The following is a 17,104-nucleotide window of genomic DNA, read 5'->3' on the forward strand; positions in this document are numbered from 1 at the left end:
CACGTGCGTTATCTGCTGTCCTAGTCGACGGAGCTGACATGCTCTTTTGTGCGATCCTACGTAACTATCCTCCTCTTCTCAGCTTGCTTTCTTCCAGCAGGGGAACGTTTCCAGTCTCTTTCCAGTGTTGTTCCTTGTCCAGGAGTGACCCGAGGTGACTTTGTCTTCCAGAGCCTTGTGCTGATTTTATTTTGGTGCTTAGATGGATGAGCAGTTCTCAGAATCCCGTGGCAATGCAGCAACTGAGTGGAAAAATGTAAACCACTGACCCCTTTCCATGGCTTGGCGGGAGCCAGCAAATATTGGTTCAACATGCAGCCGGGCTCAGAGACGTGGGGTGGGGTCGGGGAGCTAAAATGGACAAGATGGTTTGGGCCTGGTGCAGACTAATCTGTCAGCTCCAGCTGTCAGCCAGTCGGGGTGTTGTTTTCTTCATCGCCAAGCCTTTGACGTCGTGGATCGGCTCTTGAGACTCATCCTAAGAGATGAGCCCAGGCAGTCCCGGGGAGCAAAGGAGGGTGTGAGGTTGTCTCGTTTATGATCCCTGAAGGGATATTTTTTCCACGCAGCTGCGTTAGGTGGGACAAGGGCCCGGCTTGCTAGAGGCAGGAAACAAAAGCTGATGTCTGTGAAGCAACAATTGGAATGTCGGGCGCTGTCCAAGGAAAACCTCGTGACACAGGGCTTGCCTCATGAATCTGCAAAGCTCCCGGCCTTGTAAACATCCCCTTCTCCTCCCGAAAATCCCAGATTTTGCAATTCCCTTTGGATCCCCAGAGCAACTGGAACAGAAAATGCAGCTTTCTTATCTCTCTTCCTTGCCCCTCCACCCCACTGCCCTCCCAAAGTTAGCCAGATCAGTTTAACTCAGTCTATACAACTGGGACACGATCTAGTTTTTCTCTCCAACAGAATCTGTTTCTTATGGCTCCCCTTTCCTCCCCAACCCCAGGGCTTTTCGGGGATGGCTGCCTTCCTTGGGGAGCTGACTATGGGGCATTCTGGGTGATGTGATGGGAGGTAGGGGGTAGCCTAAGACGGCTGTCATCGCTGGATTGTCCCTGGCTTGTCTGAAAGGGCTGAGTGGTCTCATTCTGCTTCCTAGAAGGTGCCTCTCTGTATCTCAATGGGGGCAAGGCCTAACGTGTTCTCTTATGTGACCCTTGGCCAAGCGAGCAGGTTGGCCGGCTTCTGTCACTGCCTTTCCCTCTTCTGCTGAAACTTACCAGCCTTCAGTTCTGAAATCTGTCCAAGCCTGCCTCCCTCCCTGCCCAATGTTGGGGGCATAAGCCCTTCCCACTGGGCGGAGCCAGAGCGCTATATAAGTAAGCCAGACTGAGTGACCCCACCCAAAGGGCTGTAGAGACACAGCCGGTCACCTTCCATACAGGTTGTTCCATAAGCCATTCACTTCACCTGGTGCTAGTCTCTCCGCTTTAAATTGGGCCAAAGAGCCAAGTGACATTGTCCTTTGCTCCCCGCCGGGCTATGAAACGCTCCCAGTCTGGGACAGATGGAACCTGCAGCCCAGGCTCCCCTCTGGGTCACTTGTGCAATGCAGACAGCAGCAGGGACTGCCCTGTGCCTGGTGCAGGGGACCTTTCCGGGGCAGACAATCGGTGATTCTGCAGGTCATGGGTTCGCTCCGTACCAATTATGAACAGGCACCTGGGGGGTGGGCACTCACCCCGTCCTTCCTGTATTGCTAAGAGAGGGAAGGGTGTCCTGGCTAGCTGGGAGGGGGATCCTGGGTGAGGAGCTGGGAATGTCTTGGCATGGGAAGGGTGAGAACCGCTGCCATGGGAGTCCCTGCCTTGTGGGTCTCCGGTGCCGCATCTACTCTCAGGGGCTGACTCCGTTCTCCTGTTCTCTGCAGCTCCTGGAGTATGTGGGCAAGGGAAAGAGCATCATCGACGTTGGGCTGGCCCAGGCAAGGCGCCCCCTGAGCACCAGGAGCCACTACTTTGAGGTGGAGATCGTAGACCCCGGGGAGAAGTGCTATATCGCGCTAGGCCTGGCCCGGAAGGTAAAGCCACTGGATGGGTCCCACACATCCGTCCGATTTGTGTGTCTGTCTGCGAGCCTGCTGATAGCAAGAGTGATTTGAGCTGGGGCTTGGGAGACCCGGCTGCAATTCCTGGCCTAGCCCCCAGCGTCCAGCATGACCTTGAGCAAGTCACTTAATCTGACCCGTGTCTCAGTTTCCCACCTGTCTAATAGGGATAATGCTCCCGTACCTCCCAGGAGGGTGGGAGGATAAAATCTGCAAGTGAGTGTTTTCGGGCTCAGATATAAGGGTGATTAAGGGCAGATCAAGTCCTAGGTAATGTCCCTGGTCTAGGGGTGTTAGCACTCATTCCCGTGCTTAGGGAGAGTGGGGAGCAGACCCACTCGTCTGGGTTCCTTTCCCATCTCGTTTACAGACTCTTCATACTCCGCTTTGCTTTGCCACGCCTCAGTTTCAGTAGGAAGGAACTCCCACTTAGCTGTGTGGGACGGTTAATGTCTGTGACGTGCAGGCTCTCTGGCTGGAGTTACAGAGCCTGGGGTTGGGTAGCTGTGGGCAGGAGGGTCAGAGATGGGGGTGGGGTGGGGTGGGAGGGTTGATTGGTGCCGTTGGCTGTCAGCACTTGGTTTAGAGCTTTCTAATGTGCCCAGGTGTCCAATCCAGCACGGTAGAACTACATCTCTGCAAAGGGTCTGTAAAGCCAGACATGGTGACATTGCTTTGCCTTCAACCTGTGGCTGCAGCTTCAGCTAATGAGCAAAGATGCTTGGATCTCAGTTGTGGGGGCTTCCATCCCTTCTCATCACCCTCCGTCCCCTGCCGTCTCCAACTCCTCCCACTGCCAACGCTGGGTACCCAAGGCTGGAGGCTGTGATGGCATAACCCCCCACCCCCACCCCCCAGAGACAGCAGTGTTGAGAAGTTGGGTAATTGAGGAGCATGGATCTAAGTGTGGCTGGTTTCCTACCTTCAGCGAGAAACAAGCAGATGGTTGCAGACTAGGTGCCCAGGTCCCTCCCAGCTCTGTCATTGTGAATAACCCCTAGCTCTTCCCAGCAGCACAACTCAGAGTGCTTTACAAAGGAAGTCAGTATCTTTATCCCCATTGTATACATGGGGAAACTGAGGCACTGAGCAGGGGATTGACTTGTCTGGGGTCACCAGCAGGCCAGAACCAAGAATAGAACCTAGGTGCTTCCTAGATCTTCCATGGTTGTTCTGAGGAGATCTCCTATCCATGGGATGACCCAGCCTGACCCTCTTTAGCTTCCAAGAGGTGCCCCAATCGCTACACAAGCTGCATGTTGTTATTATTATACCTGTTTTATTAAAAGCCCCTTCCCAGGCACCCACCACCCTTGGCAGATGCATGATCTAGCCAGGCCAATTTCTCTTTGCTTGGTCTCACTTGATTGTGGCATGGGTGGCCCCTCTAGGCTTCCCTGCCTCCCCCTTGAGAATGCAAACCACCCCCTGCCTTCTTCCTGTCAAACGCAGCCATCTGTTTCTGTTTGTCCCGACACGTGATCTGGATTCAAGCTCGCATGTTCGCCTCCCGGGCGATGCAGCACATTCCCGGCCCCTGCTGCGGCTAGCATTCCTCACGGCACGGCAGGCTTGCCAGGTCTGTGCCATGTAAGAGCCGGTCCTGGGGTGTCTGTTCCCACGCTGCCAGGTTCCCTTCTCCTGCTAGGTCAGCTCCTGTCTACAGGGGTCTGCTTGTTCCCCAGCTGTGCCTTGTCTGACAACCTACTGCCCTAATCTGGGACAGTGAGTGATTGGAAACTGCTCTGTGAGCACCACATGAAATGAGGAGGTGGGCTCTAATTTCAGTTCCTGGTGGGGAAGTGTCTGCAGCGTAAGGCCACCATCACAGCGGGCAGCTCTGCTGGCATTCTCCGCAGAGACCATGTAAAACTTGGTCTGCACTTAGGTTTTTGCTGTGTTAACTGTGCCAGCTTTTCCCACCAGCTTATTCTGGTTTGGGGAAATGAAATAAGCGATACCGGCATAAGCAGTTTTATTCTGGGATAACTCTCTACACTAGGGCTTTCGCCAGCATAACCTCTTTGGCAAAAACCCACCCTGACAGCGATAGCTCTGCTGCTCAGACTTCTAAGAGCAGACCTGGCCTAACGAATGAGACCAACACATCCCCTCTTAGGCACTTTCTTCTCTGAGAGAAGGTGTTTTGTGCTCCCAGGACTGCCGCTAGCCTGCAAGGTACTTCCCCTCCCCCCTCCATGCCTCAGTTTCTCCATCTGTAATGTGGGGACATTGGAAAGCGCTTTGGGATAGGAGCTAAAGGTGGAAATGGATGCTTGGGTCCAGCGGTCTCCTGGGGGCAGGCCAGGTCGAGTGTGATAAGCCATGCTGGGTCACAGCATTGTCAGCTGGAAATTCCATCTACCTGTTGTACTGGTTTGGTCCCCGTCACCATAGTAACTGAGCATGTCACAACCTTCTGTCACGCCCCACACGCTGCTGTGTGGCAGGGCGGTTCTCTTAGCCCCACTGTACAGGTGGGAAACAAGCACAGAGAGACTGAATCCGTCTAAACTGTTCCCTAAACCCAGACCTGTGGGACCGGGGCTTGTGGAGTTGGGATTTCTTGAGTGTCCACACTGGGTTTGCAGCTGCTGGACCCAGGTCTCAGCTGTGCTAACGTATCTGCGCTGACCTTCTGACTCGGGGCTGCGGTTTGGCAGGCATCCACACTGCTAAAAGACGGGGCTCGGAGCTGAGTCTCCGTAGGACTCTGGCTCTGACCCACCCGCCTAGCAGGGTCCTAGGAGCCAGATCCAGAGGGCTTGGTGCCCTGAGTCAGAGTGATTTGTGTGTGGACAGAAAGAGGGGCTTCAGAGCCCAGGTTCAGTGTGCAGTGTAGACATGCCCTGGGAGCAGCCACTCAACTCAGTTCCAGGTTTGCTTCCTAACCACTGGACCATCCTTCCTGTCCGATCGCCGCGTAATATTGCCAGGACTGACAGCACCACAGCCCCACTGAGGGATGCAGCAGGCCCATCCCTGTCCTGGGTCCCCAGCCCTATTGCGTTCCCGCTGTGGCGCTGGCCAGCCCACGCTCTGCACAGGGCTGGGCCGTGGTGGAGCAAGTCGCTGCGTAGGTCCCGAGAGCATCTTTCAAACAGGCGCCAGAAAGCGCTGGGGAGCAGGTAGCTCTGAGTCACCCCTGACTCATGCCGGCGCTGGGTGGCCTGCTGTTAGCCTTCGGGCAGGCTTCCCTCAGCCTGGGATTGGTCTCGGTGCAGTGCATCCACATTCACTGCGCTGCAGCCGTTTAATCCCAAGGGATTTACCTGCCGGTGAGTCATGCACCCGAGGCAGGCCATGCCACGGCCTCCCAATTAACTCTCGCATGGGCCAAGCGCTCCAATTGCACAGGGGCTGGTTCCCCTCCCCTTCCTGAAGCCAAGCAAGTCACAGCAGCTGCTGTCAGGCCCCTCCAGCCTCGATCGGGGATGGCGGGAGGGGGATGCCGTGGCGCCAGGGATGTGGCTGGGGGGTGGGGGGATGCGTCTGCTGCGCTTTTACAACTGGATTTTCCATCTCAGCCCAAGGCCAAAGGCAACCTCCCATTTTATAGGGAAATATTTTAGCAATTCCCGCCGCAGGGACTCTGGGTGATAACCGGTGAAGTCATGAGACCCACCCTCCCTCCTCTCTCTGCCCTAGGACTACCCGAAAAACCGCCATCCCGGCTGGAGCAGAGGATCTGTGGCCTACCATGCAGGTGAGTGAGATAGGACTGGAATAGGAAGAAATCGAAATCTCTGGCCAGACCCCAAAGAAAGTTGTCCCTTCCGAGTTTAACCGTGCACTTCCCGAATGCAGCAGCATCACCCACGGGCAGCCACTGGCAGTCAGCCCAGGGCACACCACTTGGGGGACAGGGGAAGTGTCACACTCCTAACACTGGACACCATGTTTTTAGTGGGGGGTTAGGTGCATAAATGCCACAGGGCTTTGTGTGCTGAACATTTGCCGGAACTTTTGAAAATGTCTTCAGTGGCAAAGGGTCCAGGTTTCGTTCTGCTCTGGGGGGCAGCCTCTCAGCTATGGGGTCTCGATCATGAGTGCAGAAGTCCAAGGAGTTGGCAGCCCACCAGAACAGCTGGATCTCTGCTGTCTCAGAACATCAAGGCTGCATGTTTCCAAGCTATCTGAGGGGCTTGGAGGCCTGATGCTCTTTAATTTCAAAGAGAAACTCAGTATCTCAGTGTCTTAGCCAGGTCAGAAAACTGCAGCCTGGATTGATTTCCGGCGAGGCCCTGTGTTGGGTCACAAGTTTATCAGCCGGGAAAGCTGGTTAATTTTCAGATCATAGGTAGCTCCAGTTACTTATAACCCTGCTGGTTACTGCTGCCATATCTGCCCATCTCCAGCTTGTGTTGGATGATGGTGGTTCTCTTAGCTGGATCCGGTCAGACCCACTTCACTCCAGCAGTTCATCTGGCTGTTGCTTTCCAATCATCTTACGTCAAAGCTGTCCTGGCCCCTTTCTGCTGCTGGACTCTCCTCTGGGTCCCTGATGCTGGTTTCTGCCTGCTTTGAATTTAGCCCAGTTAGTCTGCACCCCAGGAAGAACAGCGAACCATTCTTAATTTGCCAAGTACCTGAGCATGCAGCTGCCCTCTGTGGGTTGTCTGTAGCCGAGGCTGAACCGGGGACTCTTGGTCTAAAATTGTGAGCCTCTCCTGCCTGAGCTAACAGACCGTAGAGTCTCCTCTGCTTCTGTGTGATCCAGCCAGCCAGCGGGGTTACGATAACATCTCCGCTACTGACTCTGCTCACAGAACCGCATGAAGGGCGGTACTCACCCAGCCTCTGTATGGAATCTGGGCTGAAGCACCGAGAGCTGCAGGCCCCAGGTGTGAACACGTTCCCCCTCCCAGGGCTCAGATGAGCAGTTGAGCTGAGGCCGGCTCTTGCGTTGCTCGCTGTGAAAGCCCAGGGGACTAGCAGGTGCCTGGCACCTTGCAGCATTAGGCTCTTAGGCAGAGCAGTCAGCCAGGGATCTGGAGGTCGGACTCCCTGGAGCCTCCAGCCTCCTTTCCTTAGAGGGTCGGATGAGGTTCTGGGGCCTGTGGTGTCCAGGACATTAGAATAAATGATCATGATGGTCCCGTCTGACCTGAAAATCGATGAGTACAGCGAAATCTGGGGTTTCCCTCTTGGCGCTGGGTCTGCTCCACTAGGCCAGAAGGAGCTGGCGGTCTGGCTAGCTGAAGACAGGGGTTCTCTCCCTTGCCTTGGACTGTAGTGCTGGCTTCCGGCTGATCCCCATCAGCTGAGAATTAGCTCCGAGCATGTTGAGCCAGCTGTCCCACTGTGGCTGCTCCCGCCCAGCACACTCCACCAGCTGGGAGCTGAACAGCTGCTGAGTGCAGGGACCGACTTGGGGGCTTGTTTCTGTGACCTGCTGCGTCTGTGGCTGTGGAGATTTTGGAGATGCTCGCTGCGAAGACCAGCTCCTGTTCTGATCATTCAGACTGTTGTTACCCGACACACAGGGCTTAAAGTGTCTGTGCTGTACCTCTCCCTAGGGCCCCAGGCCTGATCCCTGGCGGTAAAGCGGCACAGCTGCTCCGAAGTCAGTCGTGCTACACCAGCCAGGCATCAGGCCAGGTGAGTGTAACCACACAACCAAGTCTCCAAGGAGCCGCTTGGCCAATCAGAGCCACAGCACTTGGAGCCAGGGGGCTGCTCGGCTTTGGAGCTCAAACTGTGCCACCTGCATCTGCTGCTCCCAAGGCTCAGCCATGCTTTCGGGAAGGGTGTTGAAAAGATCTGAGTGCAGCAGAGCTCAGAGCGTTTTACAGAGGAGGGCAGTAGCCTTATCCCTGTGTGATAGATGGGAAAACAGGCACGGGTCAGGGAAGTAGATTTCCCAAGGTCATCCAGCAGCAGAGATGGGAATAGAGCCCAGGTCTCTTAAGAGTCCCAGTCTAGGACTCTACATGCTAGACCACAAGCTGCTGAGGACAGGAGTTTTACATCCAACAGTGCCTGGGTGTTGTTCATATCTCTGCTTCAGCCACCCAGTTATGGGCTCCCAACACCTGGTTCAGGAGCCCCAGTGCCACCGTCTAGTGGTGATGGGGGTTTGTCTGCGGGTGCCGTGAGGGCAACTTGCCCTCTTGCTTTCCCTGGCCTAGGTCAGCCCTTCAGTCTTGGCTCCTCGCGGCAGAGCTGTTGAGGCAGTCTCAACCCTCGGTGGACGATAGAGGCGTGGTCACCATAATCCTACCAGATCCTCTGGCTCCAAGACAGCAAGGCTGGTAGGCCTGGGGTCCTTCCCTGGGGATTGAAGCTGTTGGGAGTTGTCTCCCCCCCGTTCCACGTTTCCTTCCTCCCTTCCCTCCGTGAGCAGTCTGACCTCCTGGGACGCGCTCCCTTTCTGCCTGATTAAGGATTTTATTTTCACTGTCTGACTTGTCTCTCTGAAGGAAAAGCTGTAAACGCTTTTGGTTCCTGGCGGTTTCTTTCCAGTGCTCAGCGCCAGGGGAACATTTCAAATTCCCATCCAAGTATTCGATCTGCTGCCTCCCACTTCCCTTCGCTGGCCACTTCACCTTCCTCCTCCTCCTCCTCTTCCTGGAAAAAATCTCCTCCCACCGTTTTTTCCCTTCGTGTTACCCGGCCTCACGGTGCCAGCTGCTGCACTGAGCTGCCATAACCTCTGGCAGACACGGACGCTCCATGGAACCACAACAAACCGCTCGATCAGCCCTGCATCGGGGGAATGTCCGGGCAATAGAGCCCAGGCTGGGAGGTAGCAATGCACACGGGTGAGAGCGTCTCTGATCCGCTCGTGCTGCGGGCGAGTGGAAGAGATCCCACGCGAGGGGGAGAGCGTGAAGAAGCGAGGGGCGGTAACCCGGCCCTAAACTCCCTTGTGCTCTCCTGTTCATTACGTTGCTGGCGAGTCGGGGGGAATCTCTGAGTGTCCGGCTCTGGCTCTTCTCACCCTTCTATCTCGGACGCTCCCCTCCCCGTCTCTGCCACGCCTGTGGCTGGCGTGAGCTGAAGGCATCCGTGAGAAGTATGGGAGGCCTCAGGGGAGCCCAGCCGCCCCTTGGCTCTCTCACAAGTGGAGATCTTTGGCCTGCAGTGCCCGGCTTGCTCTCTTGGGCCAGTGGGTCTTTGCAGAGGCCTTAGGTCTTTCTTGCCCATTGTCCCTCTCCCCCCAGGTGGGCTGGCTAGCTGAGGGCAGCTGAACATTGCTGCCCATGATGGGCATTGCAGCCGGGTGCCCAGATGCCCCAGTGCCAGGCTGTCGAGCATGGTGTGCAGGGGGCTGCATGGGGGTGACCCACTTGCATCCAGGTGCATCCCAGCTCCCTTTGGCCACGTCATCCTTTTCCCCGGCTGCCACAGCACGGCCTCCCCTACCCCCAGTTTGGATCTGGCCATGTTGCTGGAGCTCAGCTGCCTGGCTGGCAGCCCCAGCACAGTCTGAGTTGGGTTTGGCAAGGCTCGTGGCTAGGTGCCTGGGCCTTAATAGCTGACTGAGGTTGCAGCATGGTCTAGGGTGCTGGGAATCAGCAGACCTGGGTTCTAGTCCTGGCTCTACCTTGACCGCTCAGTGAACCTGGAGAAGCCTCTTCCTGTGGCTGTGCCTCAGTTTCCCCTCCCACTCTTTGTCTGTTTAGCCTGGAAGCTGTTTGGGGCCAAGGAGCTGGGACTTGCTCTCTCTTGGGGCTAATAGAAAAACTAACCATCAAGGAGCCTGTCTCCTTCCAAGCTAGGACTTTTGGGAGTGAGTGGAGCACGGAGTCTGGCCAGGGCCGAGTGTGCTGTCTCCTGCCCCCCTGGTCGTCCAGTGCAGCCGCTGGCCTTCATCTCTCCGGGGTTAGATGGAGGGCCCCATCAGGGCCCCATCGTGGTGGGTGAGAGTCGAGCTCTTGGCTTCCCTCAACCAGACCCGGGCATGGGTAGAATACACCAGCTGAGGTCACTCTGGCCCCAGCTCAGCAAGGGGTGTGGGGCAGAGCCCCCCAGCATGGGAGCCCTGTGATGCTGGCAGGGAGAGGGGGCAAGGGAGAAAGGATTCCAGCCTAGATCTGACAGGCCAGAGGAGAGGAGGGTGGGGGTGTGGTGGGATGTATGGGAATGGGGGGGGTACAGATGGAGAGGGGCACTGAGGAGCCTGTGCAGGTGGAAGGAGCCAGGAGTAGAGAGCTGGGCAGCTACCAAGCTGGCTGCAGAGGGCAAGGGGTTGAGATCTACTGGTGCCCTTCCCTCTGCATGGGGGCGTCCCCCGGCCCCCTCGCTGCACCCTGCTGGTGCCCTGAGACAGCTGGGAGGTTGGAAAATCTCAGGTGACTTGGTGCAGGGGGTGGGGTTCTTGTGGGATCCCTCGGAGGGGCTGGGTTAAGCCTTCCCTTGCCCCCCCCCCCCCCAAGTACTATACACCGGCAAGCCCTGCTCCCCCTGGTTATCCTGCTTGGCCCTGGTGCCCGCCCCCGCCTGTGGCAGGAGCCAGGGGATCCCCTACAAGGCGCGCTCGCTCTCCGCTGGCGACACACAGGAATGTTTACTCTGTATTATTCCCAGCTTGGGTTGCCCTGGCAACGGGGAGAAATATTTACCGCCCCTTCGCTGGGTGCATCTCCCTTGTTTGCCGAAACAGCCCCCCCCCCTTCCCGCAGGCCTCCACCCTCTGCCTGGCCCACGTGCCTCGTGGCTCCTCGGCCCACGTCCACGAACCAGCTGCACAGCCGCCTCCCCCTTCCCCGGCTCCTTTCACGTGGGCTCCCATGCTTGGCTTCTCTGGTGCACGAGAGCCTGTTCAGCGTGTGGCCCCAGCCCGGAGCTCACCCTGGTGCGTCAGCTTTCTTGCAGCACCCCTGGGTGCGTGCCATGGCAAGCTGGGCGCTGGGGTCTCCCAGGGCAAAGAGGAGGGCCTGATGCTGCTTGGTGTGTGGTCAACCCCCTGTGTCCGGTCAACGGCTCGGGGAGCAGCTGATTGAACAGCCAGCAGTGGGGGCTGAGGAAATGGGTGGGTTGGGACTGGCAGGGGAGCTGAGATAGGGCAGGGTGAGACCTGGGTCGCTGGCATGGTGCCCTTAGAGCAATCTCTCTTCCCAGCCTGCCAGTGCAGCTGTGTGGCCCGGGGGTCTGGTGCCATCTCCCACTGGCGGAGGTAGCGTTCTGATCCACCTACCCCACGGGCAGAGACCACGCCAGTCGGTGCAGGCCAGTGGTGCCTCCAGGCTGGAACTCTCCCCTAAAGAGTGGCCACATGCCTGGGCATCGCTCCCCTTCCCAGGCCACCCTGCCAGGCCCACCATGCTTAACGGCCTCTCCTCTCCTTCTTCCTTCCAGATGACGGGAAGATCTTCCACGGGAGCGGCGTGGGCGACCCCTTCGGGCCCCGGTGCTACAAGGGCGACATTATGGGCTGCGGGATCATGTTCCCGCGGGATTACATCCTTGACAGCGAAGGTGCGTGACCGCACGTGGCTGGGGGAGGTGTGGCTGGCCCCCGGGGACCCAAGATCCACTCCTGTAGCAACGAGTGTAGGGCTGAGGGCTGCGGCCAGTCCTCCCCCATTTTGCCCCTGCCAGTGAAACAAGACTCGGAAAAGCAGGGAGGATGTGGAGCAAGACAGCGTGGGCTAGTGGCTAGAGGCAGGAAGCCGGGATGGTGTTTCTGACTGTCGGGGGAATGAATCTGGATCAGGGGGGTGTCCTTAGGGGGGCTTGAACCTGGAGCCGCTGCAACGTGAGACAAATGGCCCAGCCTTGTTGCAGAGACCCCAGCGGGTGTTCCCTGCGTGGGGTACAACCCAGCCCCGGAGTGACCAGACTCCCCCCCCAGGTGACAGCGACGACAGCTGTGACACCTCAGACCTGAAGCCCAAGCTGCGGGGCGTGCGGAATGTCATGTACCTGCACCAGGAGGTGGAGGAGGAGGAGGAAGAGGAAGAGGACGGGGAGGAGATGGAGCAGGAGCACGAAGGGAAGAAAGTGGTGGTAAGAGCTGGGGGGCTGTGCCATGGGGCTGGGATGGCTTGAGGGGGTGAGACTGTGCTGTTGGACTGGGGTCAGGGCGCTTTGGGGGAGAGGCTTAGCAAGAGGAGGGCTGGGATGGCTTGAGGGAGGGAGAGGGTGGGGCTGTGGGGACAGGCCGGGGGCCTGGTTGGGGGATGTGCTGTGGGATCAGTGGGGGTCGGGAGGGGGAATGCACCAGGGGGGCTGGGGCATGGTGGGGGATATGCTGGGAGGATGACTCGAGGGAGGGGGTGATTGTGGGGGGGGGAGGGCACAGAGGATGTGTCATGGGGCTGGGGTGGCTTGTGGGCCATGGGGGGTTTGGGGTTTGCTGCTTTGGATCCAGGCTGGTAGGAGCTGGAGGCCCCGCCGAGAGTGACGGGGTGACTCTGTCTGGGCTCCCTTGTCCCAGGGATGCCTGGGACCCCACTGGCATGACGCACATTGGCACAGCTTGCCATGACCAGAGCCGACTGGGCAGTGCCCAGCCCCTAACCCCTCTGCCCCGCTGTGACCTTGGCCCAGGCCTGGGTACGAGCTGGCTGGATTTCCCTGGCCTGATGCACCCCCTAGTGGCTGTTGCCAGCAATGCGCCCCTGTTCCAGGAACTGGCTTGCTTAGCAATGCCGGAGAACTGCGCCTTAACCCCACTGCAGCGCCAGGCTCTGCGCCCGCTGGCGGGGCCTGAGTCCTCCTGGCTGGCAGGCCTGCACCCCGGCTTGTGCTGAGCTGACCCCCGCAGCCGTACGCATCCGGCAGGGTGTGCACAGACTGCCTCCCGTAGGGAGCGTCCCCTAGGGCTTTACGGCTCCTGAGCCCTAAGGGCAGGGGGTGGCTACAGAAGCAGGCCTGGGGCAGCCCAGGGGCTTGTAGAGCCTGGGTTTAACAGAGGCCCAGGCTGCAGAGAGTACATGTCCAGCTGCAGTGCATGCTGGGAAGCGTCTTTGCAGGCAAAGGGGCGGGCAGCTGCGGCCATTGCAGATTGGGTTACTCCCAGTGAGGAGCTGCTCTGGCCCTTACCTGGGCATCTCTCCGCATGGAGCCAGGTGCTGTGGATGTACTGAGTCTGGCCTGGGCCGGGAGGGAAGGGGCCACGTTGCGGCAGTGAAGGGGTTAACAGCTCGTGGCACTATCCTGTCCCCTCAGGTGTTTTTCACACGCAACGGAAAGATCATCGGCAAGAAGGACGCGGTGGTGCCAGTCGGTGGCTTCTTCCCCACCATCGGCATGCTGAGCAGCGGGGAGAAAGTCAAGGTGGACCTCCACCCACTCAGCGGCTAGGAGACGGGGGGCATATCTCATTCGCCGCCCTCTCTCGCGGTCAGCGCCCTCCCCATGGGGCACCCCAGGGACGTTCTCCATCACTTCAATCTGTTGTGCTTTGAGCCTCTGCCTGCAGAGGCAGCGCTTTGTCACCGGCAGCCGAAGTATTATCCTAGCTGGTTCTGAATGTGTCCCTCCCTGCCCCACCGGGCCCTGGCGCCTGGCAGTCTGCAGGCGGGACGTTGGGGGGGCTGGAGAGAGCTCTGGATGGGCCTGGGGCTGCCAGCCACCACCAGTCAGAGCACGGGGCAGCCTCCTGTATGTAGCAACGTGCCAAGCCTTGGGCCCAGCCTGTCCATCTCAGTGTGGTGTGTGACATGCGGAGATGGAGATGCTGCCTGAGGCCCAATTCCCACCCCCCTGGGTGGGGCTGGCCCCTTACCCCCTGCTGGCAAGATTCCTCTTTGCTTTAATTTCCTGTCTGGCTGCTTCTGTCCTGCAGGGATCCCGGTAGCTGGGCATCTGGCCTGGGCTCCGGCTCCCACCTGAGCACGTGTGAGATCTGTGCCCATAGATGGTGTTATGGCACTGTGGCCTCCTGCCTGCCCCAGCTTGGCCTGCCCTGGTGTTGGTGGGGAATCAGGTGCCACGTGGATGGGGGTCTGGGCTGCCTCAAAGCCTCTCCCTGCTGTCCTGGAGTGCCCAAGCCCTGCCCCACTTGCTAAAGAACCGGTGCCCTGGGCATCCTCCTCTGCCCGTCACTGCAGCTGACAATGGCCCTCGCGCCCATGCTGGTTGCCTTATGACAGTGCCATGCCATCTGTCGGGGGCTGGGATGGCCTGACCCATGGTGCCAAGTCTCCAGGCCATCAGCCAGCCTCCTAGGGAGCAGGGCACAGGCCAGGGGAGCAGGCCATGGTTTTGTCCCTGACCAGTGTCTCTTTTCTCCCTCTGAGGTCAGGGGCTGCGGGTGTCAGGGCAGGCAAACGCAAGCTGCTGTGGCCCCTGGCGTAGTGTCAGGCGGGGGCTTGGCCTCCAGGGGATGATGCTGCAGCCCAGTGCCCCTTCGTGGGGGGTCGCAATCAGCAAACCCTGGCCCTCCACGGTGTGATCTCAACTGCCCCTCACCCGGCCCCCTGAGGCTACTAGACCCAGCCTGTCTCCTCTCCTAGGGATCACCAGGAGGTCTGTGAAGGGCAAGGCAGATGGGTGGGTTTCTTTGGGGTAACTGGGGCTTCCCCCATGAAACAGCCCCCGAGCAAACTTGGAAACTGTCTCGCTCCCCCAGTCTGTTGTCGGTTGGACTATGTGCCATCGGCCCATCCCCCCGGCTTGGGCTTGTAGCCAGGCTCCAGGGTGGCCCAGCCCTCGCTGCTCCCTGCGGGCCAGTTCAGAGAGTCCACGTGAACCGGGTCTGGGCCACCCCCCAGTTCCGAGTCTGCCCGTGGCTCCTGCTCCCACCCTCCTTAGGGAGGTAGCTCCCTAGCCCGTGGCGGGGGTTCCCCTGGCTGGGCTGAGTCCTCTTGGGTGGGGTGTCACGGTGGGGAGGCCTATTTCTGCTTCTGGGTACTTCAGCATCTGCCCCAGAGCTCTCACAACCCCCCCACCCAAAGTGCTTGTGCCTGCCCTGCTGCCAATGGCGGGGGAGACAGGGCAAAGGCTGGCGACGGAACCCACCTGAGCGCTCCCCGCCCCAGCGTCTCAGCCCAGGCTGGCAGGGCTGCAGGGAGCGAGGGGGCTGCTCATGGGCAGAGAATGAATTCAGGGGGCACGCAAGGGCTTGCTGGCAGAGCTAACAAAGGGGCAGGTTCCTTCGCTCCTCTCCACGGCTCTCTTGGCGGAACATCTGGGGCCCAGGTTGTGCCGGCTGCCAGCCGTGGCCAGGTGGCTCCTAGCCAATGAGAGCTGAGCTGCTGGGAGCCCCCTCCACCTCCCGTCTGGGCTGCCCAAAGCTCCCTGGGCCTACGGGGTTGTGTCTGTGATGGCCGGGGACCCGGTGCCAGGCGCTCACGCAGTCGAGGTGCTATTGGGGCTTGTGCTGCTGTTTCTTTGCTTAATTGTTACCAGATCTTGTGAATGTAAAAATCACCCGCCCCCCGCACCCCACTTCATGTATCTCCCCACTCAGGTCTGGGCACAGCCCTTAGCTGCTAGTGGGAGGTCGGCCAGCCTGGGGAGGGCTCTGATTCTGGGACTCTCCCCTGTCAGCCTTGCCCGCCTCCAACTGAGAGAAGCAGCCGGGCTGCTGCTGGGAGGGTGTGATCCCCTGGGCTGGGACCCTGCATGGAGCCCGTTTCCTTCCCGCCGCCCCCCCCCCCCCAAGATGGGGATCTCACCATGAGAAACCCGGACTTTGCACCTACAGGGAATCGAGTGTTTTGACCCAGCCAGGTCGAGATCCCCCAGTCCTCACCCCCGGTCTGTGCTCTCCGACCTACACGTCTGTATATACTGAAATCTTTATACACACTCAATAAAGATGGAGTTTCCATATTTATCTGTATCCGGCTCCTGGCATCTTTTGTCCTAGTTGGTGCTGGCCTCGTGCTGTTGACGTCTAATGGGCAGCAGGGACTCATGGCAGGCAGCTGGGCCTTGGGACGGTGGGTTGAGGATCAGGGTGGATCGATTTAAATCAGCAATTTAAATCACCAAGTCTCAGTGTAAACCATCAGTTTGAATCAGCTTCTCCTTGTGTGCTTTTGTTACTTGCTAAAGAAAGGTGCATTCGCACTGGTTTGTATAACCCTTCAAACAGGTTGAGTTACAGCTGAATGGAGCCTTTGGCGAGCTAGGAGAGGACACTATATGCGATTTTCGGTAAACAGAACAAGCCCTTATGCCCATGCATCCATGACCTGTTGTGCCACATTTATAAAGCTTCCCCTCCACTGTTACATCCTTTCTCGGTGTAGACAAGCTGCCTTTGATCACCCGTTTTTGCAAGAGCTCATAGATTCAGCGTATTTATTTTTTATTTCAGTGTTTTAAGGGCTTGTAAGTCGTTTAGGCTGTCACATGCTTTGTATTCAAGTCAAGTATCATTCTAATATGACAAACGTCCTGTACATTACAAAATCAAGGGGATTTACATTTAAAAAATCCATTTTTTATTTAAAAAAAAAATTTCCTGCCTTGTTGAGGATCCTGCTGAGTGTGGCTGATTCGCTGCCCTACCTGGTCCTGCCTTTGCCTCTGCCCCCACAGCTGGCATTCCCAGTGCCAGCTGGACTGGGGGGCACGTTGCCCTGGCCTTAGAGCCAGGCTGGCTGCCTCTTGGGCTTCTCCTCCTTCCCCAGGCTACTAGGACACAGCCTAAACCAAGGTCCCGTCCAAATCAGGCTGATCCAAGACACACACCCCTGTAATTGCTGCACCCTGCAGGGTAACCACCCAGTAGAGACCCTAGTGAGGAACAAAGACCCTGAGTGGGGCATTGTCCTGTTGCCCCCTACAGCCGTAGCAGCAACTGCAGAAGTGACTGCATTTCCCCAAGGCTGAGTAGCTGCCTGGGGCAGTGCCAGCGATGGGTACGGGAAACCTCTGCCAGTCGGGTGGCTGCTCTGATTTTTACCACCCCACAGCGGGCAATGTGGACCCTCCAGCCTGGGTTGCAAAGCCTGACACCGGGGAATTCATCTGCCACGTGGGCTGCTCTGGCTTTGCTCGGGCCCTGCCTTGTTGCAGGGTGGCTGCCGCTCCCCTGCACCCAGGCAGCTGCCTGCTTGTCACCAGCTGTGGTTCCTTCATGCTGTTTGTCAGGAGCAAGAGCGAGTGATGTAGCAGGAGGCGCTCTGCTGCTGACTGGAAAGAAGA

At 58.4% G+C, this 17,104-nt stretch overlaps 1 protein-coding gene across 1 annotated transcript in view; it reads left to right on the forward strand.

Moving 5' to 3' along the window:
* SPRYD3 (SPRY domain containing 3) overlaps positions 1–15,620 on the forward strand; it is a 36,091-nt gene extending 20,471 nt beyond the window's left edge. Inside the window, exons 7-11 of the mRNA XM_050925349.1 lie at positions 1,877–2,026; positions 5,702–5,759; positions 11,357–11,476; positions 11,853–12,007; positions 13,172–15,620. Of these exons, the coding sequence (XP_050781306.1) occupies positions 1,877–2,026; positions 5,702–5,759; positions 11,357–11,476; positions 11,853–12,007; positions 13,172–13,306 (618 nt within the window). The 3' untranslated portion in view covers positions 13,307–15,620. The remainder of the gene's footprint in view (positions 1–1,876; positions 2,027–5,701; positions 5,760–11,356; positions 11,477–11,852; positions 12,008–13,171) is intronic.
* Positions 15,621–17,104: the final 1,484 nt, after the last annotated feature.

Source organism: Gopherus flavomarginatus, chromosome 16 (assembly GCF_025201925.1).
Source record: "Gopherus flavomarginatus isolate rGopFla2 chromosome 16, rGopFla2.mat.asm, whole genome shotgun sequence".
Lineage (NCBI taxonomy): Eukaryota > Metazoa > Chordata > Testudines > Testudinidae > Gopherus > Gopherus flavomarginatus.